At 41.9% G+C, this 23,937-nt stretch overlaps 1 protein-coding gene across 4 annotated transcripts in view; it reads left to right on the top strand.

Annotated features, from left to right (window-relative positions):
- Positions 1–23,937, top strand: part of LOC106586738 (uncharacterized) — a 31,211-nt gene that overhangs the window by 6,566 nt on the left and 708 nt on the right. For 2 of the 4 annotated variants that reach the window (XM_045707044.2, XM_045707052.2), the window contains 44 exons: positions 12–62; positions 372–515; positions 753–896; positions 1,401–1,472; positions 3,525–3,599; positions 3,733–3,783; positions 4,257–4,406; positions 5,725–5,811; positions 5,897–5,944; positions 6,093–6,221; positions 6,465–6,776; positions 6,993–7,043; positions 7,181–7,207; positions 7,312–7,338; positions 7,435–7,497; positions 8,221–8,325; positions 8,450–8,512; positions 8,703–8,738; positions 8,832–8,885; positions 9,944–10,015; positions 10,209–10,271; positions 10,400–10,435; positions 10,558–10,629; positions 10,740–10,766; positions 10,882–10,917; positions 11,004–11,039; positions 11,207–11,287; positions 13,721–13,756; positions 13,850–13,936; positions 14,033–14,113; positions 14,253–14,303; positions 14,469–14,531; positions 14,941–15,000; positions 15,123–15,140; positions 15,357–15,407; positions 15,538–15,645; positions 15,885–16,064; positions 16,925–17,047; positions 17,148–17,246; positions 17,366–17,500; positions 17,711–17,803; positions 21,079–21,234; positions 21,630–21,830; positions 22,145–22,306. In XM_045707044.2, the coding sequence (XP_045563000.2) occupies positions 12–62; positions 372–515; positions 753–896; positions 1,401–1,472; positions 3,525–3,599; positions 3,733–3,783; positions 4,257–4,406; positions 5,725–5,811; positions 5,897–5,944; positions 6,093–6,221; positions 6,465–6,776; positions 6,993–7,043; positions 7,181–7,207; positions 7,312–7,338; positions 7,435–7,497; positions 8,221–8,325; positions 8,450–8,512; positions 8,703–8,738; positions 8,832–8,885; positions 9,944–10,015; positions 10,209–10,271; positions 10,400–10,435; positions 10,558–10,629; positions 10,740–10,766; positions 10,882–10,917; positions 11,004–11,039; positions 11,207–11,287; positions 13,721–13,756; positions 13,850–13,936; positions 14,033–14,113; positions 14,253–14,303; positions 14,469–14,531; positions 14,941–15,000; positions 15,123–15,140; positions 15,357–15,407; positions 15,538–15,645; positions 15,885–16,064; positions 16,925–17,047; positions 17,148–17,246; positions 17,366–17,500; positions 17,711–17,803; positions 21,079–21,234; positions 21,630–21,830; positions 22,145–22,306 (3,816 nt within the window). The remainder of the gene's footprint in view (positions 1–11; positions 63–371; positions 516–752; positions 897–1,400; positions 1,473–3,524; positions 3,600–3,732; positions 3,784–4,256; positions 4,407–5,724; positions 5,812–5,896; positions 5,945–6,092; positions 6,222–6,464; positions 6,777–6,992; positions 7,044–7,180; positions 7,208–7,311; positions 7,339–7,434; positions 7,498–8,220; positions 8,326–8,449; positions 8,513–8,702; positions 8,739–8,831; positions 8,886–9,943; positions 10,016–10,208; positions 10,272–10,399; positions 10,436–10,557; positions 10,630–10,739; positions 10,767–10,881; positions 10,918–11,003; positions 11,040–11,206; positions 11,288–13,720; positions 13,757–13,849; positions 13,937–14,032; positions 14,114–14,252; positions 14,304–14,468; positions 14,532–14,940; positions 15,001–15,122; positions 15,141–15,356; positions 15,408–15,537; positions 15,646–15,884; positions 16,065–16,924; positions 17,048–17,147; positions 17,247–17,365; positions 17,501–17,710; positions 17,804–21,078; positions 21,235–21,629; positions 21,831–22,144; positions 22,307–23,937) is intronic. The other 2 variants (XM_045707045.2, XM_014174325.3) reach the window with 2 other exon arrangements.

The raw sequence follows: 23,937 nt of genomic DNA, 5'->3' as shown, positions 1-23,937 counted from the left end.
TCCTGTTCCAGAGAGTGAGATCAGATGCAGACTGCAGAGTGCCTCCCCCACAGCCAAAAGATGTGAGTTGCCTAATACCACATGAGCTCTTATCGCTAACCTATGACTCACCCGACCTGCCCTGGAAAATACACGTGGACCAAGATGATATTAGTTTGACTTCAACAAATAGGGAGACAATAAGACTCAGTCAGAAAACGTGGAAAGGAAATGGAACGTGGATGCTTGAAGATAAGCTGAATATGGAAGATAAATTCAGTTTGATAAAAAAATCGGTCTTTATAATTAAAAAACAGTTGAAAAGCCTGCACACTGCACGTTTCCTAAGTGACGTTAGATGACACCAGAGTCTGTTCCTCCGTGGCGTGTAGGGACGGAGCTGGATGATGTGAAGCGGCTGCTGAAGGGGAGCCGCTCCAGCAGCATCAGCCCCCCTCGCTCCCCCACCAGCACCCTCCCTATCCCCAGGAAGGCCAGCGTAGAGACCAGAACCAGGCCGAACAGCTCCCAGTCAGGTACACACTCTCACCAGTATAATCATGATAAATGAATATGGTAAATGAATAAATGCACTCTGAAATAAATGAACAGGTACATAAGTAGTAATTACACAAGTGTATAAGTACATAAATAATCACTGATGCGTTAGATGGCCTGAATATGTTCTTAACTGACTCACCTGGTTAAGTAAAGGTTAAATAAAGGTTAAATAAACATACATAAAACCAGTTAACCCGTTCCCTCTCTCCCAGGCCAGTACAACAGCGCCACCCTGGACTTAGGAATGCCTTCCTACGTGTGGTCAGGCCCCACGGCTGGAGGCTATGGTTACCACAGCAACGCCATCAACCGGTCCCCCAGCTCCACCCTCCAACACTCACCCACCACACTCACAGGTCAGCAATAGACATCACCAAATATACAGTCACAATTACTACTACTAGGCAGCGTAGCCTAGTGGTTAGAGCATTGGATTAGTAACTGAAAGGATGCAAGTTCAAATCCTTGAGCTGACAAGGTACAAATCTGTCATTCTGCCCCTGAACAAGGCACCCACTCTTCCTAGGCTGTCATTGAAAGTAAGAATTTGTTCTTAACTGACTTTCCTAGTTAAATAAGGGTAAAAAAATAATAAGATTGAAGCATGATACGGAGTGATAATTGTGCCAACAGAAATGTATTCTGAATTTAATCATTCACACCATCAATGTTCATTTATATAAATGAACAGAGTTAATCCAAGAGATAAAAAGGACATGATTAAAATTAACTAGATTTGTGTATGACATAAAAATCATAAAAAAGAAAATGTCTCCTAATTTTTTCATTGTCAATGAGTACTGTATATGTTACTGTGGGTGTGACTCACTCGATGTGGGTGTTTATCAATGTTTCTACAGCCACAGGGCTTCAGAACAACCTGGCCCTCAGCTCTATGTCCATGAACTCTGGACTCTCTGCCTCTAGCACTGGTAAACATCTCCCTCAACATCTATTGTCTCTCTATCGGTGCGTCCCAATAATCTTTCCTTTCTCCCAAAGTGTTCACATGTTCCCTTCACAGATTTGAAAGTAAGTGACTGGTATGCAGAGATGGGCAGTGTTTGTATTACATGTATTTGAAATATGTATTTAAATTATTTCTGAGTATTTAGTCGTTTGTATTACACTGGGCTGAACTTCACTCCAGTGTATTTTGTAATAAGATACTTTCGAGAGCGGTAATTTGTATTTTCAAAATACAAAATACTTTTCTATACCATTTTCAGTGGTGTAAAGTACTTCAGTAAAAATACTTTAAAGTACTACTTAAGTCGTTTTTTGGGGTATCTGTACTTTATTTTACTTTTAATATTTTTGGTAACTTTTACTTTTACTTCGGTACATTTCTAAAGAAAATAAAGCACTTTTTACTCCATACATTTTCCCTGACACCCATTTTGACAGGAACATGGTCCAATTCACACACTCATCCTTACTGCCTCTGACCTGGTGGACTCACTAAACGCAAATGCTTTGTTCGTAAATTATGTCCGAGTGTTGGAGTGTGCCCCCTGGCTATCCGTCAATAAAAAAAATTGTATATAAAATTGTGCCGTCTGGTTTGCTTAATATAAGGAATTTGAAATGATTTATACTTTTACTTTTGATACTTAAGTACATTTTAGCAATTCCATTTACTTTTGATACTTAAGTATATTTAAAACCAAATACTTTTAGACTTTTACTCAAGTAGTATTTTACTGGGTGACTTTCACTTTTATTTGAGTAATTTTCCATGAAGGTATCTTTACTTTTACTCAAGTATGACAATTGAGTACTTTTCCCACAACTGCCATTTTTTATATCATTCACAATTTTGTGGCTTCCATGTCACCCTGCCCTGGTATCAGATGTCTGATGGCACTATGGTGTCATAAGGGCATCTGCTAAATTAACTAAATATAAATGTATATGTAATAATGAACAATTGCAAAGCATTCTGAGTAGTATTCTAATGAGCTCTACCCCAGAACAAGGCCAATAATAATACCCAGTATGTTCACATAATTTACATTTTGGTCATTTAGCAGACACTCTTTTCCAGAGTGACTTAGAGTCAGTGTATTCAACTAAGGTAGATAAACAACAACATATCACAGTCATAGCAAGTGAAACGTTTCTGTAACCATTACTGAGAATATTGTTGCTGTTTGTGCTGTTTACTTGCAAACGTATTTTTGTATTTTAAAATACAAATACATGTATTTTAATTAAACATATTTAAAAATGTTGATACATTGAGCTTTATAGTATTTTGTCATTTTTGACAATCCATACCAGCCTATATAACCCCCCCCCCCCCCCAGGTAAAGCTCCGCCTTATCTCAACTCACTGGTCACGATAACAACTCCAACCCGTAGCACGCGCTCCAGCAGGTATATCTCACTGATCATCCCCAAAGCCAACACGTCCTTTGGCCACCTTTCCCTCCAGTTCACCGCTGCCCGTGACTGGAACGAATTGCAAAAATCGCTGAAGCTGGAGACGTACATTTCCCTCACTAACTTTAAACATCAGCATTCTGAGCAACCGATCGCTGCAGATGTACATAGTCCATCTGTAAATAGCACACCCAATCTACCTACCTCATCCTCATATTGTTTTAATTTATTTTTATGCTCTTTTGCACACCAGTATTACTACTTGCACATCATCATCTGCTCATCTATCACTCCAGTGTTAATCTGCTAAATTGTAATTACTTCGCTACTATGGCATATTTATTGCCTTACCTCCTCACGCCATTTGCACACACTGTATATAGACTTTCTTTTTTTTCTATTGTGTTATTGACTGTACACTTGTTTACTCCATGTGTAACTCTGTGTTGTTGTTTGTGTCGCACTGCTTTGCTTTATCTTGGCCAGGTCGCAGTTGAAAATGAGAACTTGTTCTTAATTAGCTTACCTGGTTAAATAAAGGTGAAATAAAATAAAAAATAAAAAGTATTGACTGTTTTCTCTCCTTTGTCCAACTCTAGTTCACGGTATGCAGAAGAACCTGGCCACCACCACTGGCGGTATCCTGACAGCTAATGGAATCAACACACAAACAGGTATGGATGGAGTGTTGAGTGTTCAGAAATCCACTGGGATCAAGAGAATAATGCCCATGTTCATTGTGGGAGTTATATTTCACACGTTTAAATCATGTTAAATTCACCCTGCATGTCTTTCTATTTTTGGCAGTCTATGGTGTGCAGAAAAATGTCACAAGCACAGGGGTGTCCACAAACACAGGTGAGTCCAAAATACTTTGTTTTGCATAGATAACAATTAGGCAACCATAGACATAAAACATTTGATTCGATGTATATATGTACAAGCAGCGGCAGCACGAAGACAAGTATAGCGCTGTCCTGCAGTCAAATTACCAAATCGCCCTCTAGTTGCCTCATGGGTGGAATGTTATTCATATTTTTCCTCTTGTTTGATGTATATGAAGTGTAATATTGGGATGCAAACACAAAATGTGATCATTTAAATTCTATATCTAACATGGTACAGGTGTCTTCTGTTTTTAAGCCCATAACCTTGTGTGTGAGGTGTCTACTTTTGTCTCAAAGTAGATTTGTTTAAGACTAACAAGAAACAATCTGTGTGAGCCTGATTTAGCCCACTGCAGTAAAAGGATATCCTCTCCTACTCTATCTTATCATGTATTCATGACACTTACCAGTTTATACTGAATGTTTTTGCTGCCTATTTCTCAGTGGCGCCCAGCAGTCCTACCGGTGAAGAGGCCAAAGAATACAAATTCATGCTGCTGGAGAAAGAGAACGCTCCCGTCAAAAAGGAGACGGAAAGACTCATCATGGCCAAAGATACTGGCAAACAGTTCTCCTCTGCTGCCACTGCTATTGGTAGGCAACACTCGAATCAAATCAAATGTTATTGGTCACATGCTACATAAACAGCAGATGTAGACTAACAGTGAAATGCTTACGGGCCCTTCCCAAGAATGCAGAGAGAAAGAAAATAGAAAAATAATAGAAAAATGTATAATACGTAATAATAAAAGTAATAATAAATACACAATGGTTATATATACAGGGTACCAGGACTAAGTCGATGTGCAGGGGTACGAGGTAATTGATGGAGATATGTCCATATAACTAAGAATAAAGTGACTAGTCAACAGGATAGATGATAAACAGTAGCAGCAGCGTATGTGATGAGTCAAAAAAAAAAGTCTGAATCCAGATAGCCGGGTAGCTATTTGGCTAAATATTTAACCAACAATTTAGCAGTTTAATGTTTTGGGGGTTGAAGCTGTTCAGGGTCCTGTTGGTTGCAGACTTGGTGCATCAGTACCACTTGCCATGCTGTAGCAGAGAGAACAGTTTATGACTTGGGTGGCTGGAGTTTTTGACAATTGGTATAGAGGTCCTGGTTGGCAGGGAGCTCGGGAGTACTGGGTCGCTCTACACTCTGTAGCGCCTTGTTGTTGGATGCCAAGTAGTTGCCATACCAGGCGGTGATGCAGCCTGTCAAGATGCTCTTAATGGTGCACCTGTAAAACGTTTTTAGGATCTGAGGGCCCGTGCCAAATATTTTCAGCCTTCTGAGGGGTAAGAAGCGTTGCATTGCCCTCTTCACGACTGCGTTGGTGTGTATGGACCATGATAGATCCTTAGTGATGTGGACGCCGAGGAACTTGAAGCTCTCGACCCACTAAACTACAGCCCCATCGATGTGTATGGTGGCGTGCTCGGCCCTCCATTTCCTGTAGTCCATGATCAGCTCCTTTGTCTTGCTGACGTTGAGGGAGAGGTTGTTGTAAGAGCAATATGTTTGCAAAATTCCGGTAACTTTCCCAAAATTCCCAGGTTTTCCTGAAATCTTGGTTGGAGGATTCCAGATTCCCTGCTTATTCTGGGAATCTTCAAAGCATGATTTCTAGAAACATGGGAATTGGGGGAAAGATACCGGAATATTGCAATCCAGTACGTGAGAATACCAGAAATGTACACATAGAGGAGGGTTTTCACTAAATACATAATATTTACTAAATATTCAATTGTGTGCTCAATGAGAATAACCTTCTGAGGGAAAATGGTACCAGTCCTATCAGATCTTAAATGTTTCCATGCCCAATAACATACTCCAGTCCCACTGTCTTAGTGTTAGCCGTTGTCTGTGAGTTATGCTGAAGTTTACTTCTCTTTTCACATTTTCTAGCCTATTCTGAGGACTCACTGAAGAAGGAGAAGAAGAAGGTGTCCGGCTTTGTGGAGACAGCTACAGCCAGAACCACAGAAACAAACGGTAGATAATGGAAGTGAATAGACATTTTCACCACACCTTGACTTGTGTTACCAACAAACTGTTCTTCCACTGCTGTTTTTTAAAGCTGGATCCTTGATGAAAGTGTCAACGAAAGACAAAGCAACCTATGCAGGTATAGTCTAACTATACTTTGAAATTGAAATGGCTGAATCCCAATGTAACAATCTTCAGCCCTAAATGCCTACTCTTATGCATTCTTCATGATACTCTACTGATGCTGGTTCTTGACCCCCGTGTCCTCTACCTCTCTCTTCGATCAGAGATACGCAAGGACGAGTCTGGAGGAGGTCGGGGCTTCTGGTCCTGCTGCTCCTGGTGGAAGTGGCTGTTGGGCCTCCTGCTGGGTCTTCTGCTCCTCCTGGGGCTCCTCCTGGGACTCATCGCCCTGGGTAAGAGAGGAGGAGTGGAGCTGTAGGGCACTGGGGTGATTGGATTTATGTGGCTGTCTCTGTCATAGAGAGCTAGAGTTACATCCGTGTCTAAATAAATCTCTCTCTGTTTTTTTCTCTGTTCTTTCTCCCCTGTATTTCTCTCTGTTTCTCGCTTCTCTCACTCGATCTTTGTCCTTGTTTCTCTCTGTTTCCCTCTCAATTTTCTTCCCCTCCCTCTCTTTCTCTTCCAACCACTTACAGCCGAAGAAGTCAAACGTCTTAAAGCTCGTGTGGATGCCTTGGAACAAGCCTCCAGCTCTTCCTCAGCCCATTCCAGTCGCCTCTCCTCCTCCTCAGCCATCAACATCATAGACCCTTTGGAGTCTGCATACATAGACAAGACCTCCTCTCCCTCCTCTACCACACTGCTCCGCTCTGATAATGGTATCAATCTGGGAGTGGCAGCAGGAGCAGGTCCAGGATCAGCTAATGGACCAGGCCAAGACCCTGTAGCTCTGCAAAGGGCAGTTCAGCAGATAGTCAGGACTGAGCTGCAGTCCGATACTGTACGAGGTACAGAACCAGAACCAGAACTTACACTGTGCACCAGCCTTGTGTTTTGTGGGTATATGTTGAGCTTTTCAACTATTAAAACAAAGGAATGATTCAGTCACAAATCCAAAATCATGCAAACTTGTGAATTGTATGAATATTTTTGAAAGATGTTATACATGTGTCGTTTTTATTGGATTCTATATATTGACAACATTTTTTATTTATTTGTTACAGCAACACTTGCACATTCAATGAAAGGAGCGAGAGGAGAGCCTGGGACCAAAGGTACTGTAGGGCATCCACTGCATGGACATGGAAACATACATAGATGGATCCATCCATCCATAGATGGAAACAAACTGTATTGGCAGAGCAAGTTTTGGCTGTGTCTGTTGATGAACATTTCAGCTGTTTTATTTCAGGTGACCAAGGTGGTCCAGGAGTCAAAGGTCAGTGAGCCTTAGACCTACATTTCATTTCAATGACGTCACACAGCAAATACTGTACATGTTAGAGTTATACTGTACAAATGGAATTAATTCATTCATTTCAGGTGATAATGGATTCCCTGGCCTACCAGGTAGGAACACAAACTACTAGTTTTATTCTGTAGTGGCTACAGTAAATAATCATCTGCTGAATGATAGCAGACTGATGTCCGGCTTCTCTTCCTTAGGTCCTCCAGGTCAGATGGGCCACAGTGGACAGGAGGGCCCGAGGGGACCTAAAGGAAATGCAGGTAATGCTTAAGGACACAATTTGACTTAAAATTACAAGATCTCAATCTTGCAACAAATGAGAAATGTACTGTATAGACTCTCACTCTGTTATGTGAATTTCGTTATCACTGTTCATAAACTTCAATTCATCTACTCAGTCTGCAACCCAGAGTTTGTAAGATTCTGGTTGAATGAAACAGACGAGAGTCCCAGCTTACAATAGTCAAAATGTTTATTCACGAGGGTACTCTGAAGTTCATTATACAAAGACATCCTTTTTATAGTTCACTTCCTACCTACGCACATACATCCACACAAACAGTAGATATCCTACGCACATACATACACACGAACAGTAGGTGAGTTGTGTGCTTCTCCAGAGTTCTCACCACTGTGTATCACTACCCAGCGCTGTCCGTTCCATTCCCCCGAGATTAGAGAAACCTTGAGAAGTACTCCCTGTCCTATCATAAGTTTCTCAGAGTTGTAGCCAGGTCGAGCCAAACACCGTTTTAATTGTTCTCGGTATTTTCTTCGGCACACACATACACACATTTATCTCCCTCCCAGTCCAACCTAGTTGGACTTATGTTTAATACTTTAATTATTCATTATACATGCTACATAAACAACTAATTACTAATTAGTTACGTTTCAGGGTAGAATTATTTAATCATTATCTTTTAAACATATAAATTATTTTATCACACTCCCACAATGCATCTCTTCTCATCTGTGAATAGGTGAAGCTGGTGCAGAGGGCCCCCCAGGCCAGAGGGGCCGAGAAGGACCAACGGGATCACGTGGAGAGCCTGGTCCTCCAGGGTTTGGAGAGAAAGGGGACAAAGGTATGTTCATAAGTGTATTTGATGGCGTCACAGTATATCTTCAGAGAAAAAAATCCATAAAATGTATATATTTAAATTATGGGTTCCTGTTCAAGCTCTTATGTAATGTTATGTGATGCCATAGGTTCTCCTGGTGAACCCGGAGGCACCGGACCTGCTGGCACTGCTGGGCCTGTTGGGCCTAAAGGTAAGGCCAAAGGTCATCATTAATGCAGGAAATACATCTAAATTGATGAGATACATTAAACTATCCCAAATTGTAAATCACTCTGGATTAGAGCGTCTGCTAAATTACTAAAATGTAAACGCAATTCATCAACACTGAGACTGTAACTGTTGGCCGCCATTGTTAAAGTGTATTTATTTTTGTTTTCCAGGGTCAGCGGGTGGTCAGGGTGCTACAGGTATCCCAGGTGAGTGCTCTTTGCCCTTTTCATGTACCATTGTATTGGAAGAAGACACAACCATGTGATTTCTAAAGTTGTGTATTTGTCACTTTTCTTTAGGAACTCCTGGTCCACAGGGTTTCCGAGGTGAAGCAGGCGCTCCAGGACCGAAAGGTATTCTAGACCAACATGTTGAGATGTGTTGTATGCAGGCCTATTTGCTTGATTTAGATTCACTAAGAGAAAGCCACAAATATAGCTAGAAACCTTAGTTGATACATCCATTTTTTCACTTAAACATTTATGATAGCCATTGATTGTTGAAGAGTATAACTTATTAATGCCTCATGAGCTTAGTTTAATTGTCATACTCCATCAGAACCCCAAAAATAAGCTTGCTTTACTAACATTTTAGTAAAGAATGCAAATGTAAACAAAGACTGTATAGCCTCAAAATGTGGTGAAACCTATACATTTGATACCATGGATGGTCAGTCCTTGCATCTGTAACCGGTGTGAAATGGCTAGCTGGTTAGCGGTGCGCACTGGTAGCGTTTCAATTGGTGACGTCACTCGGTCTGAGACCTTGAAGTAGTTGTTTCCCTTGCTCTGCAAGGACCATGGCTTTTGTGGAGTGATAGGTAGCGATGCTTCGATGGTGACTGTTGTCAATGTGTGCAGAGGGTTCCTGGTTCAAGCCCAGGTTGGGGCGAAGAGAGGGACGGAAGTAATACTGTTCTCTATGAATTTGAGAATGGTTACATTTCTCCAGGCCCCATTCCTTTGTTTTTTTTCTAGTGAAAGAGGGGCAGGGAGGTGGATTTGTTATTTTGTCAATGGAGGATTCTAGCTTTAAAGTTGTAATATGCAGAAGTCGCTCTGCCATTTCCTGGTTGCAAAACATCTAATAGTTCACCTAATTTCAGTTTGTGACAAAACAAGCAATTCTGTAGAGAATCATTGTGCCATCTAAACCTCTGTGAAATACTGTATCTTTTCAATAGCTGTTTGAAAAACTGAAAGTAAAAGACGCAAAAACTGAATTTAAGAATGGAAACATAGAAATTGTGCACATAGACAAATCACCCACTTCTTAGACTTACGTTCAATGAGAATGACAGATCTATAAATCACATTTCTATGTGAATTTGGTCAGGTTGCCCAAAAAGTTACATATTGCAGCATCAAACAAAGATCATATCAGTAAGCCTATTGTTTCTCTCCTCTTCCAGGAGAGAAGGGACCAGCTGGACCTCCAGGAAATAAGGGCGAGCCAGGAGAGAAAGGACCCCGCGGAACATCAGGTGTGTATCTGTCTGCCCTGAATAGTTAGAATCACATGGGATTCAGAACTTTGTGTCTCCTCTTTATTTCTTCTCTCCTCCTTCTCTAGGATAACACATCATTGAGAGAAATATGCACTACATATGTAAACTGGTGTGAAAATGGGTTGTAAGCACATTTCATAGTGGTTATGTACCCTCTCCGTCATCATAGGTGACCCAGGTCAAAGAGGACTTCCAGGACCAGACGGAACAAAGGGATCCAAAGGACCCACAGGTAAGTGAACAGAGTAGTGAAGAAAAGATTGTGCTGCTAGAATAATCTCAGGCTGTCCGAATATAGATACTGTAACAGTTAAATTCTTCACTCTTATCAATTCTGTATGTGTGGGTGTTATTCAACAGGTGCTCCCGGGGCTGACGGTGAAAAAGGCTCTAGAGGTAAGAACAACAACATCCTTTGGTAGATAGAAACCACAACAATATATTTTGGTTGAAATATCAAGTTGTCCATATAACAACTTTTAGTTTTTACAGGATAATTGATACCTGTATCATTCCAGGTGACAAGGGATTGGATGGGTTGCCAGGTCCCAGAGGACCAGCAGGACCTCCAGGAGATACAGGCCTCCCAGGTAAAATCAATGAATCCATTTATTAATCCATATATCCATCCATCCATCAATGCTTAGTATTCACTATTTAAAATTCAATAACATACATTTTCCACTTGTTTCCGCTGTAGGCATTCCCGGGCTTCAAGGTCCACCAGGTATGACTCTTTGATGCAAAATCATTCCTTGATTTACATTTCAGATGCATGGTTCCTCAAATATTGTACAGCAGGCTATAACATTTTTGTAACCCTCCCCCTCTACCCCGTATAGGTATACCAGGTAATCCAGGTCAGCCTGGAGGTAAAGGTAATGTACCTATTACATTCTTCCTCTATATCTTTAGTCAAACAGGATTATGCTTTCATTCAATCTATCATCATGTTATCTTCTAGGCGAAGCTGGAGAACCTGGTAGAATCATCAATGCAGGTAAGTAAGAGGAAACGACAAGGCAAATTAGAGACATCGCTACACTGGTCGATAGGCACTGTACATCTACAGCTGTAAATATTTCTTGAGATGACTTTATAGTACAGTGTCCACAGTAGGACAGCATCACATATCCTTAAGTAATGGATGGTCATTGGTCAATCCAGCTGGTTCCAGTTCGGTTGCCATCCCCGGACCTCCAGGCAGCCCCGGACCCGCTGGTGTTGCTGGATCCCCTGGACTCTCAGGTTGGTACTGAAGCTCTAAATTCTAAAATGTTCTAAGACAGGTATTCCTGGGGTATGCGCAATGCTGTTGGGGGTACGCCAAATAAATGTCTTCACATTTTCAAATAGTATATTTATATTTTCCAATGGGGCTATACATTTGGGTGAGTTTTGTTTCTCGCCTGAGTAGCCTCATTTCACTGCCCAAAATAAAATTAAACCATCTAGTGTTCAGCGAAATAACAACACAATGTCAAATACAGGTAGCCTTGTCAAATAATTAACATCCAATCACATGAACCGTTACTCTCTCGCGGGAAACCTTCACTCTTGCGCAGACATTTAGAAACGAGACATGACAATTTGAAAAATAAGCCACGGGAGTTTTTTGAGCAAGAATAAAGACAACTTTCGAGTAGTAAGACATGCATAAAAGCAACAGATATCATTACTAAGAAGGGGCTAGAAGCGTCTTATATGGTGAGCTACCGAGTGGCTAGGACAGACAAGTCCCATACTATTGTGGAGGACTTCATTCTTCCTGCTGCTGCAGATATGGCTGGGACAATGCTGGGGGGAAAGGCCAAAACAAAACATACAGCCAATGTCTTCATCAAACAACACTGTTTCACGACGCGTCAGTGACATGGCAGGAGATGTTTTGAAACAATTACTGCTTCACATACAAGTCAGTGAATTATATGCGTTACAGCTGGATGCGTCAACAGTCGTGGCGGGGCTGGCACAGCTCCTGGTATATGTCCGTTACGTTTATGGGGGGTCAATTAAGGAAGACATCCTCTTCTGCAAACCACTGGAAACCAGAACAACATGAGTGGATATTTTTAAAGTACTGGACAGCTTTGTGACATCAAATGGACTTTGGTGGTCAAAATGTGTTGGTATCTGTACTGATGGTGCAAAAGCCATGACAGGGAGACCTATTGGAGTGGTAACGAGTGTGCAAGCAGTTGCTCCCGACGCCACTTGGGTACACTGCAGCATCCACTGAGAGGCTCTTGCTGCCAAGGGAATGCCTGACAGTTTGAAAAACATTTTGGACACTACAGTGAAAATGGTTAACTTTGTTAAAGCATCGCCCCTGAACTCTCGTGTATTTTCTACATTATGCAATGATACGGGCAGCAACTATGTAACACTTTTACAACAGGGAGAGGAAGTGCGCTGGTTATCAAGGGGCAAAGTATTGAGACGTTTTTTTAAATTGAGAGACGAGCTTAAAGTTTTCTTTACTAACCATAATTTCCACATGTCTGACCGCTTGCATGATGACGGGTTTCTCACACGACTGGCCTATCTGGGTGATGTTGTTTCTCACCTGAATGATCTGAATCTAGGATTACAGGGACTCTCCGCAACTATATTCAATGTGCAGGACAAAATTGAGGCTATGATTAAGAAGTTGGAGCTCTTCTCTGTCTGCATTAACAAGGACAACACACAGGTCTTTCCATCATTGTATTGTTTTTTTGTGTGCAAATGAACTCAAGCTTACAGACAATGTCAAATGTGATATAGCGAAGCACTTGATTGAGCTGGGTGCGCAATTACGCAGGTACTTTCCCGAAACGGACGACACAAACAACTGGATTTGTTATCCCTTTCATGCCCTGCCTCCAGTCCACTTACCGATATCTGAACAAGAGAGCCTCATCGAAATTGCAACAAGCGGTTCTGTGAAAATGGAATTTAATCAGAAGCCACTGCCAGATTTCTGAATCGGGCTGCTCTCAGAGTTTCTTGTCTTGACAAATCATGTTGTTCAGACACTGATGCCCTTTGCAACCACGTACCTATGTGAGAGTGGATTCTCGACTCTCACTAGCATGAAAACGAAATACAGGCACACACTGTGTGTGGACAATTATTTAAGACTGAGACTCTCTCCAACACAACCCAACATTGCAAAGTTATGTGCGTCCTTTCAAGCACAACCTTCTCATTAACCTGTGGTGAGTTATTCACAATTTTTGATGAACAAAGAAGGTTTTATATGTAAGATGGTTAAATAAAGAGCAAAATGATTGATTATTATTACATTATTATTTGTGCCCTGGTCCTATAAGAGCTCTTTGTCATTTGCCACGAGCCGGGTTGTGACAAAAACTCACACTCATTCTTATGTTTAATAAATGTATCGTATAGTGTGTGTGTGGCAGGCTTACAATGATGGCAAAAAACAACATTTGAGAGTGCGCTGACCCTGGTGCTAGAGGGGGTACGCGGCTGGAGGTTGAATGTTTGAAGGGGTACAGGACTATAAAAAGTTTGGGAACCACTGTTCTAAGACATTGTTCTACAGTTTGAGTAAACACTGTATCGCCTTGACCAGATCTGGATGAAGATCTAGATGTTGGAGATCTTCATGAAGTTCCTCATAGACTTTCAGGTACAGTAAGCTGTAAGCTCAGTGCTTCTGTTGTGTCTCCTCAGGTCCTGTTGGCCCTGCTGGTCTTCCTGGAACGCCTGGTAAGACTTATTTCTCAGATATCCAATGAGACATCAGGGTCCATATTCTGTACGTACTTTCCCTTTGATTGTTCATTGGCTCTGTCTCTATAGGTCCCAGGGGAGAAAAGGGAGAGGAAGGAGAGAAGGGAGACCAGGGAAAGCCTGGTATTACTGTACAGACTGTGGAAACCACAGAGAGTGAGTATGTTTGGCTGAAAATATGTTCTTGTTTTAGACTCGTTATAGTGTATGACTTTCTTATTACCTCTACACTTACCTTACCCCTTACAACAGAACGTGCACCTGTGGCTAGTCTTCCTGGCCCACCTGGCCCTCCAGGGCCCCCAGGAGAACCAGGTGCCCAGGGTCTTCTAGGTAAGCCATGTGGTTCATTCTCCATGCACTTCAATGTATTTTTGGACGGATAGCTGTTTTATTTTATTTTGTTCTGATCCCTTTTTCTTATGGATTCTGTCCTTTTTATAAAGCTAATTCTTACCTTATTCCTTCTCAGGTAAGGGTCCCCCAGGTCCTGAAGGTCCTAAAGGAGAGCCAGGTGTACCAGGTAAACCATAACATTTCTACCTGAGAAGAATGTACAATATTATATACAAATTATATTGTAAAATAATTAAGCTATTGTAAGAACTGGTTTGCGTCATCTGTTGCAAAGTTCCTTTTCAAACCATTTTGATGAATTTCAACTCAACCTGACCCATTCCTCTCACAGGTGTTGGTGTGCCCGGCCCCCGAGGAGATAAGGGAGAGCCAGGTAGCTTTGTGCCCAACTCAGGTAGGTGGCCCTAACCAAAACTACACTACACTCTCCATACTGTTACCATCTGATCACTCAACACAATCACAATGACTCTACTGTCAAAGATAGAAGCTGTTGATCAGTATATATTTTACCTTTATTTAACTAGGCAAGTCAGTTAAGAACAAATTTTTATTTTCAATGACAGCCTAGGAACAGTGGGTTAACTGCCTTGTTCAGAACAACAGATTTTTACCTTGTCAGCTCGGGGATTCGATCTGGCAACCTTTCAGTTACTAGTCCAACGCTCTTGCAACCTTTCAGTTACTAGTCCAACGCTTTAACCACTAGGCTACCTGCCACCCCATATGATATGGTATGATATGGAAGGTCACGTAATGTAACGCAATGTAATGTTGTAGTGTAATGCTGTGTTGCCTTTCAGGAACCTTCTTCGCTGGACCACCAGGACCTGCTGGCCCAACTGGTCTTCCGGGATCACCAGGTACAGAGGGGTCCAACTCACTGTCTCTACCATTTGTGTTTTTATCATAGTCAATTTGGTCGAAACAGAAGTTATGTGCACTCATCTTGTAAATCATTTTATTGTTTCCTAATGTAAACCAGGACCCCAGGGTTACCAAGGTAAGCAATTTTAAAGGCATCTCCATGTCAAAGGGCTGGATTGATATCATAGTAGGCTATGAACTGTACAGCACTTTGAGATATCAGCTGATGTAAGAAGGGCTATATAAATACATTTGATTTGATTTGAACTGGCTCAGTCACATACTATTTACATGGCAGACTTAGTGATAGACTTAAAATGTCGACCTTAACGCAATTTGATCTATGTTTCAGGTGACCCAGGTCAGCCCGGTTTACCAGGAGTTCCCGGAGATCCCGGTGTCGGTGGGTGGATCAAATATTTATCAGAAGCATAGTTAAACTGTCGCTTGGGTTACAACCAACATTTACTTCTGAATTTACTTAATCCTTGTGGGTATATGTTGTATTGTTCATTGTATTGTTTTCTCCCCAGGTTTCCCTGGACCCCAGGGACAACCTGGAGGTCCAGGACCAGAAGGTGACAGTGGACTTCCAGGGCCCCAAGGTCCAGAGGGCCCCGAGGGGCAACCGGGTCCAAAAGGTACACCCTTACACCCCTTTAAAGATGCAGTCTGGGATCTTAAGTACTTATACATTCGTAACATATCATACGAATTGCAAAAAATAATTAAAACTGGGACCTGTTTTGGCTCATGAGCACTATTTTCAAATCTACTGGCTAAAATTATACAAAATCTCTGGAACATCACTTTAACAATGTTTATCACCCAATGTGGATCATTTGTGTAAGTTAATTAAGCCTACTTATATTTTTATTAGGTGAGGCTGGCGTTCCAGGTGCTCCAGGAATCCCTGGCTACTCCAGTGGTGGATCATCCAGGAGTTCCCCTGGAGCACCAGGTCCACCTGGACCTCCCGGGGAACCCGGCCGTGATGGGCTACCTGGGTCTGGGGATGGAACACCGGACGTCCGTCAATACATCACAGAATACCTCAAGAGTGAGTGAGATTATCTGCTTTTTCTTCTTACCTCCAATGAAAAGGATTGGGGCTAAACTACGTCCATCCAAAGACTGTTACAATATATTTTTTATTTTTTTTATTTCACCTTTATTTAACCGGGTAGGCTAGTTGAGAACAAGTTCTCATTTCAACTGCGAACTGGCCAAGATAAAGCAAAGCAGTGTGACACAGATAACAACACAGAGTTACACATGGAGTAAACAATAAACAAGCCAATAACACAATAAACAAGTCAATGACACAGTAGAAAAAAAGAAAGTCTATATACAGTGTGTGCAAAAGGCATGAGGAGGTAGGCAATAAATAGGCCATAGGAGCAAATAATTACAATTTAGCAGATTAACACTGGAGTGATAAATGAGCATATGATGATGTGTAAGTAGAAATACTGGTGTGCAAAAGAGCAGAAAAGTAAATAAAATAAAAACAGTAATGGGATGAGGTAGGTAGATTGGGTGGGCAATTTACAGATGGACTATGTACAGCTGCAGCGATCGGTTAGCAGCTCAGGTAGCTGATGTTTAAAGTTGGTGAGGGAAATAAAAGTCTCCAACTTCAGCGATTTTTGCAATTCGTTCCAGTCACTGGCAGCAGAGAACTGGAAGGAAAGGCGGCCAAATGGGGTGTTGGCTTTGGGGATGATCAGTGAGATATACCTCCTGATAGCATATTTGACAGCATACGTGACCTCCGTGGGACAATATGGTCGACAAATATGATTTAGATGTTGTTTGCGTAGTTGATGCTAACTAAAAGGGTGCCTAATGATCTAAAACCTTTTTTACGCTACTGTTTAGCAGTGCAGTAACTTGTGTATTGTGTTGTCCTTCATGTAGGCGATGGTGTCAGGGAGTACATGTCGGGTCCTCCGGGTCCTCCGGGCGTACCGGGGCCCCCTGGTGGTGGATCAGTGGAGTCAGTGGATGACCTTGCTAGTCGCGTCATCGCATACATCCAGAGTGAGTCCAGACAAACCAACATCTTATCAAAAGCATTACATATATAAACTATATCATATTGTATGTTTACCTGGATCTAATACTTCTGTTGACATTTCAGGTGGAGGTATTGCTAGTGGGGTGCCTGGACCTCCAGGCCCGCCTGGCGCTCCAGGTGGAGGCAGTACATCGCTAAATGACATCATCAGCCTTCTACAGAGTAAGTCAGATGTTTGAGCACAAATGTTGATAATCGGGACGAAAATAAAGAGATAACATTGTGTCATGAGACAGTCAATGGTCAGTGAAGTGCCCTTGCCTGATCCGTACCTCTCTCAGGGGAGGAAGTGCGACACTACATCGTCGGTCCTCCTGGCCCTGCTGGACCTCCTGGCATCCCAGGGATCCCATGGAGAGGAGGCTATGGCTTTAATACCAATGAGGTGGCTGGACGAGTCCTCAATCTAATGAATGGTAAGGAATCACTGTGACACAGCCATGTCAGATTCACATTTCGATTCATACACACACCATTAGCTTCTTTAACCATAGTGTGTGCAAGTGTTTCCCAAATGGTTGGCCGGAACCTACAGGTGGATCTTGGTAAGTAGTTCAATTGATTTAAAATAGTCACATGATAAGAATTCAGGATTGTGATTGGTTGTGGCATCCGTCTGTCATCAGAGCAGGGTATGGTGGGCATGCTCGGACCCCCTGGACCTCCCGGCCCACCGGGCCTACCTGGGTCCCACAGTGACATCTCTTATCTTCTGCAAAGTAAGCGCTCTGACTAGAGTTCCACAATTCTGGGAACTTTCAATAAATTCAATTTTTTTTCCAAAATCCCGGCTGGAGGATTTCCGGAATCAGAAGGGAATAGCAGGAAATCTGGAATCCTCCAACCGGGACATCAGAAAAACCTGGAAAGGAATTGAAAGTTCCTGGAATTTTGCAACCCTAGCTCTGACTACGGACTTTATACCGACATTAGCGTTTAGCACATGTTTTTTCTGCAAGACCTAAAGGACACGGTTTTGGCCACACATTATATTCCAATCATCTATCATACAGTGCATTCAGAAAGTAGTCAAACCCCTTGACTTTTTCCACATTTTGTTACATTACAGCCTTATTCTAAAATTGATTAAATAGATTTTTTCCATCATCAATCTACACACAATATCCCATAAAGACAAAGATTTTTTTTTTGTTGTTGACATTTTGGCTAATTAATTACAAATAAAAACCTGAAATATCACATTTACATAAGTATTCAGACCCTTTACTCATACTTTGTTGAAGCACCTTTGGCAGCGAGCACAGCCTCAACTGTTCTTGGGTATGACGCTACAAGCTTGGCACTAGGGCTGGGCGATATGGCAAATAAATTATCACGATATCTATATATTTTTTCATTCGATAACGATAATTATCACGATATTAATCAAATGATGTTTAAAAGGTGCATATCTGCTTCAGACTCAAGAATGCCTGAACAAACCAAGGGCTTTGGGGCGGCAGGTAGCCTAGTGGTTAGAGCGTTGGGCCAGTAACCGAAAGGTTGCTAGATTGAATCCCTGAGCTGACAAGGTAAAAATCTGTCTTTCTACCCCTGAACAAGGCACTTAAACCACTGTTCCCCGATAGGCCGTCATTGTAAATAAGAAGTTGTTCTTAACTGACTTTCCTAGTTAAATAAAGGTAAAAAAAAATGTGTTATGTGAGCTACACATAAAATTATATTTAAGGAAAATTGTTCCATGTTTGCGGCCAGGGAGCACGTACCTGGGGTCAATTAAATTGATAAGCCTCTTGAAACCTTCCTTTTCGACTGTGCTAATTGGCAGCATGTCTTTAGTAATGCAATGCATAATAGCATTTGTGATGTCTTTGTCTTTTCGATGTTTGCTTGTAGGGCATAAACGCTGTCAGTATTGACTGCTTCGGGCAAACATCCCTAGATTGGCTGGTGCTTGAGGAGGCGTATACAATACCGTGGCGCAAACTCAAACTTCCTGCATGTTCCAAAGAGTGATTTTGCTTCAGATGTTGAAAAAGGTTTGTCGTATTACCAGACTTGGTAGCCACCAATCTACGGCACAATTTGCACCAAACATTGCTCTGCTCTGAGTTGGACTTCAAAAAGCCAAACCACTTCCAAATTACTGAAACAGTTTAACCCTGTTTATCAATAATTTCTTCATTGGAAGCTGCTCCTTCTCCATGGCTATCAATGCCACTGTTTTCGCCTACATGACTAATTTTTCGTGGTTAACAGTGGCTACTCCATCACTCGAGGTGCTAAGTGGTTTTTAGTGGGCGTGTACCTCTCCACGTGCATATTGTCACTTCTCTGCACGTTCCTGCTGCGTCATAGAGGTGAAATGGACTGCTGTACCTAATTATTCTATATCGACATTATCAAAAATGAATCTAAACGTTTTTATATCGTTATTGAGGGAACTAATTACCTTGATAATTATTGATATTGATTTATCGCCCAGCCCTACTTGGCACACCTGTATTTGGGGAGTTTCTCTCATTCTTCTCTGCAGATCCTCTCAAGCTCTGTCAGGTTGGATGGGGAGCATCGCTGCACAGCTATTTTCAGGTCTTTCCAAAGATGTTCGATTAGGTTCAAGTCCAGGATCTGGCTGGGCCACTCAAGGACATTCAGAGACTGGTCCCAAAACCAATCCTGTGCTGTCTTGGCTGCATGCTTAGGGTTGTTGTCCTGTTGGAAGGTCACCCCAGTCTGAGGTCTTGAGCACTTTGGAGAAGGTTTTCATCAAGGATTTTTTTTATTTAACTAGGCAAGTCAGTTAAGAGCAAATTCTTATTTACAATGACGGCCTATCGGGGAACAGTGGCTTAACTGCCTTGTTCAGGGGCAGAACGACAGATTTTTACCTTGTCAGCTGGGGGATTCGATCCAGCAACCTTTCAGTTACTGGCCCAATGCTCTAACTAGTAAGCTACCTGATGTCCCAAGGATCTTTCTGTACTTTGCTCCGTTCTTTCCCTCGATCCTGACTAGTCTACCTGTCCATGCCAATGAAAAACATCCCCACAACATGATGCTGCCAGCACCATGGTGCCAGGTTTCCTCCAGACGTGACGCTTGGCATTCAGGCCAAAGAGTTCAATCTTGATATCATCAGACCAGAGGATCTTGTTTCTCATGTTCTGAGAGTCTTTAGGTGCCTTTTGGCAAACTCCAAGTGGGCTGTCATGTGCCTTTTACTAAGGAGTGACTTCCGTCTGGCCACTCTACCATAAAGGCCTGATTGGTGCAGTGCTGCAGAGATAGTTGTCAGAGTGGCCATTGGGTTCTTGGTCACATCCCTGACCTAGGCCCTTCTCCCCCGATTGCTCAGCTTGGCTGTGCGGCCAGCTCTAGGAAGAGTCTTCGTGGTTCTAAACTTCTTCCATTTAAGAATGATGGAGGCCACTGTGTTCTTGTTGGACCTTCAATGCTGCAATTTTTTTTGGTACCGTTCCCCAGATCTGTGCCTTGACACAATCCTGTCTTGGAGCTTTACGGACAATTCCTTTGACCTCATGGCTTGGTTTTTGCTCTGACATGCACTGTCAACTGTGACACCTTAAATAGACAGGTCATTGCCTTTCCAAATCATGTACAATCAATTGAATTTACCATAGATGAACTCCAATTAAGTTGTAGAAACATCTCAAGGATGATAATTGGAAACAGGATGCACCTGAGCTGAATTTCGAGTCCCATAGCAAAGGGTCTGAATACTCATGTAAATAAGGTATTTCTGTTTTTTATATTTGTAATAAATTGCACACATTTTTTAAAACCTGTTTTCTCATTGTCATTGTGGGGTATTGTGTGTAGATTGATGAGACATTTTTTTATTTTTGTTTTTTAATCCATTTTATAATAAGGCTGTAACGTAACAAAGTCAAGGGATCTGAATACTTTCCAAATGCACTGTAGGTCTAGAGCCAGAATGACTTACTGGACAGTCTGCATATTTATTCCTATTAACAGTTTGACTGATGTCACTTCTGCCTGTCCTTTCTAGATGCTGAATACAAAGGCGTCTTGGGCGCTCAGGGGCCTCCTGGTCCACCTGGTGTCCCAGGCCCTGCTGGCCCTCAAGGCCCCACCGGTCCTTCAGGACAGGCCCCCTACAGCAGCTCTGGATACAGGCTGGAGGAGGTCAAGGACTACATACAGAGTATGGTCAAATCAATAAGGGTTTCATAAATTGTTTTCTACTGAGTGGATAAAGATATGGTTTTACAGTACTATCCAAAGACTCCTAGAGTTACAACAGTACAGAAAGAGTTAGTTTGCCATTATCCACCCTGTAGGTCTAAACCAGGAAATAAAAGTTAATAGATTACTTGAAATGCATTGAGCCTGTACAATAGGTTACCCTAATTACATCACTTTATAGATGTCCTCCCCAAGATAAAAAGGTTACTTATTAAAATGAAAAATAGACATTGATAGGGGATTATACGGACTCCCATTCATTTCAAAGCAATAATTTACCCTTGGCATTGAGTTACTGTCCCAGAGCAGTGGGTATCAGTGGGTATAACTGGCAAATTGTATTATCCTTACCAGGTGATGGTACAAGAGGGGGAATGTTTGGGCCTCCAGGCCCCCCAGGTCCCCCTGGACCCCAGGGACATAAGGGAGAGCAGGGTAGCTCTGGGTACGGCCACGCCTTCGACCACAGGACCAGCGAGGGAAGAAGGCTGGCTGAGACTGAGACTGAGACAGACTACTCCAATATAGCGGTCCGAGTGACTGACTACATCAAGTGTAAGTGAAACTGAATACACAACACTGTCATCGCAGTGCTACAATATACTTTTCAGAGCTAGACACATTTAACTCAACATTTAAATGCAATTCTTCAAAGCTTATTTGTTTCCAATGACAATGGATCAAAGGAATGGCACATTGACTTGAATTGGGATGGCAGTTCTAGTAATTCAATTTCTATGCCAATGGGACACAGATGTTGATAAGTAAAGATAGCGACCATCGACAATGAATGAAGAGTCCTACTTTTGCTGGTCATTGGATGTAAATGCATATGCTATCTCTGATCTTGATTGTTTCCCATCCCGTAGACCATGGTCTGTTGAGGGATGTGGTTGAGAACCAGTCTCAGCTGGAGAAGTCACAGGTTGTTCAAGGACCCCCAGGACCCCCTGGCCCTCCCGGTGCGCCAGGATTCAGCCGTGTGTTTGGTTCCCATAGTAACGCCACTGACCTTGTGGAATACATCAGAGGTGAGAATAATACAGTATAAATGTAATTCATTAACGTACAGCACCAGTCAAAAGTTTGGACACACCTACACACCTAAGGGTTTTTCTTTATGTTTACTATTTTCTACATTGTAGAATAATAGTGAAGACATCAAAATGATGAAATAACACATATGGAATCATGTAATAACCAAAAAAGTGTTAAACAAATCAAAATATATTTTAGATTTTAGATTCTTCAAAGTAGCCACCTTATGCCTTGATGACAGCTTTGCACACTCTTGGCATTCTCTCAACCAGCTTCACCTGGAATGCTTTTCCAACAGGCTTGAAGGAGTTCCCACATATGTTGAGCACTTGTTGGCTGCTTTTCCTCAACTCTGCAGTCCAACTCATCCCAAACCATCTCAATTGGGTTGAGGTCGGGTGATTGTGGAGGTCAGGTCATCTGATGCAGCACTCCATCACTCTCCTTCTTAGTCAAATAGCCCTTACACAGCCTGGAGGTGTGTTTTGGGTCATTGTTCTGTTGAAAAACAAATAATAGTCCCACCAAACACAAACCAGATGGGATGGCGTATCGCTGCAGAATGCTGTGGTAGCCATGCTGGTTAAGTGTGCCTTGAATTCTAAATTAATCACAGATAGTGTCACTAGCAAAGCACCCCCACACCATCACACCTCCTCCTCCATTCTTCACGGTGGGAACCACACATACAGAGAGCATTCGTTCACCTATTCTTCATCTCACAAAGACATGGCGGTTGGAACCAAAAATCTAAAATTTAGACTCATCAGACCAAAGGACAGATTTCCACCGGTCTGATGTCCATTGCTTGTGTTTCTTGGACCAAGCAAGTCTCTTCTTCTTATTGGTGTCCTTTAGTAGTGGTTTCTTTGCAGCAATTCGACCATGAATGCCTGATTACACGCAGTCTCTTCTGAACAGTTGATGTTGAGATGTGTCTGTTACTTGAAGCATTTAATTGGGCAGCAATCAGAGGTGCAGTTAATTGCTGATTTCTGAGGCTGTTAACTCTAATGAACTTGTCCTCTGCAGCAGAGGTATCTCTGGGTCTTCCTTTCCTGTGGCGGTCCTCATGAGAGCCAGTTTCATCATAGCACTTGATGGTTTTTGCGACTGCACTTAAAAAAAACTTTCAAAGTTCTTGAAAATTTCTGGATTGACTGACCTTCATGTGTTAAAGTAATGATGGAAAGTCATTTCTCTTTGCTTATTTGAGCTGTTCTTGACATAATATGGACTTTTACCAAATAGGGCTATCTTCTGTATACCACCCCTATCTTGTCACAACACAACTGATTGGCTCAAACGCATTAAGAAGGAAAGAAATTCCACAAATTAACAAATTAACCTGTTAATTGAAATGCATTCCAGGTGACTCCCTGATTAAGCTGGTTGAGAGAATGCCAAGAGTGTGCAAAGCTGTCGTCAAGGCAAAGAGTGGCTTTTTGAAGAATCTCAAAAATAAAATAAATAACACTTTTTTGTTAACTACAGTACACTACATACGTTATTTCATAGTTTTGATGTCTTCACTATTATTCTACAATGTAGAAAATAGTAAAAATAAAGAAAAAGCCTTGAATAAATAGGTGTCCAAACTTTTGACTAGTACTTTATTTCACAT

Source organism: Salmo salar, chromosome 02 (assembly GCF_965601325.2).
Source record: "Salmo salar chromosome 02, fSalSal1, whole genome shotgun sequence".
Taxonomy (NCBI): Eukaryota; Metazoa; Chordata; class Actinopteri; order Salmoniformes; family Salmonidae; genus Salmo; species Salmo salar.
The sequence above is the reverse complement of the archived record's forward strand: the minus strand, read 5'-3'. Positions and strand labels throughout refer to the sequence as shown.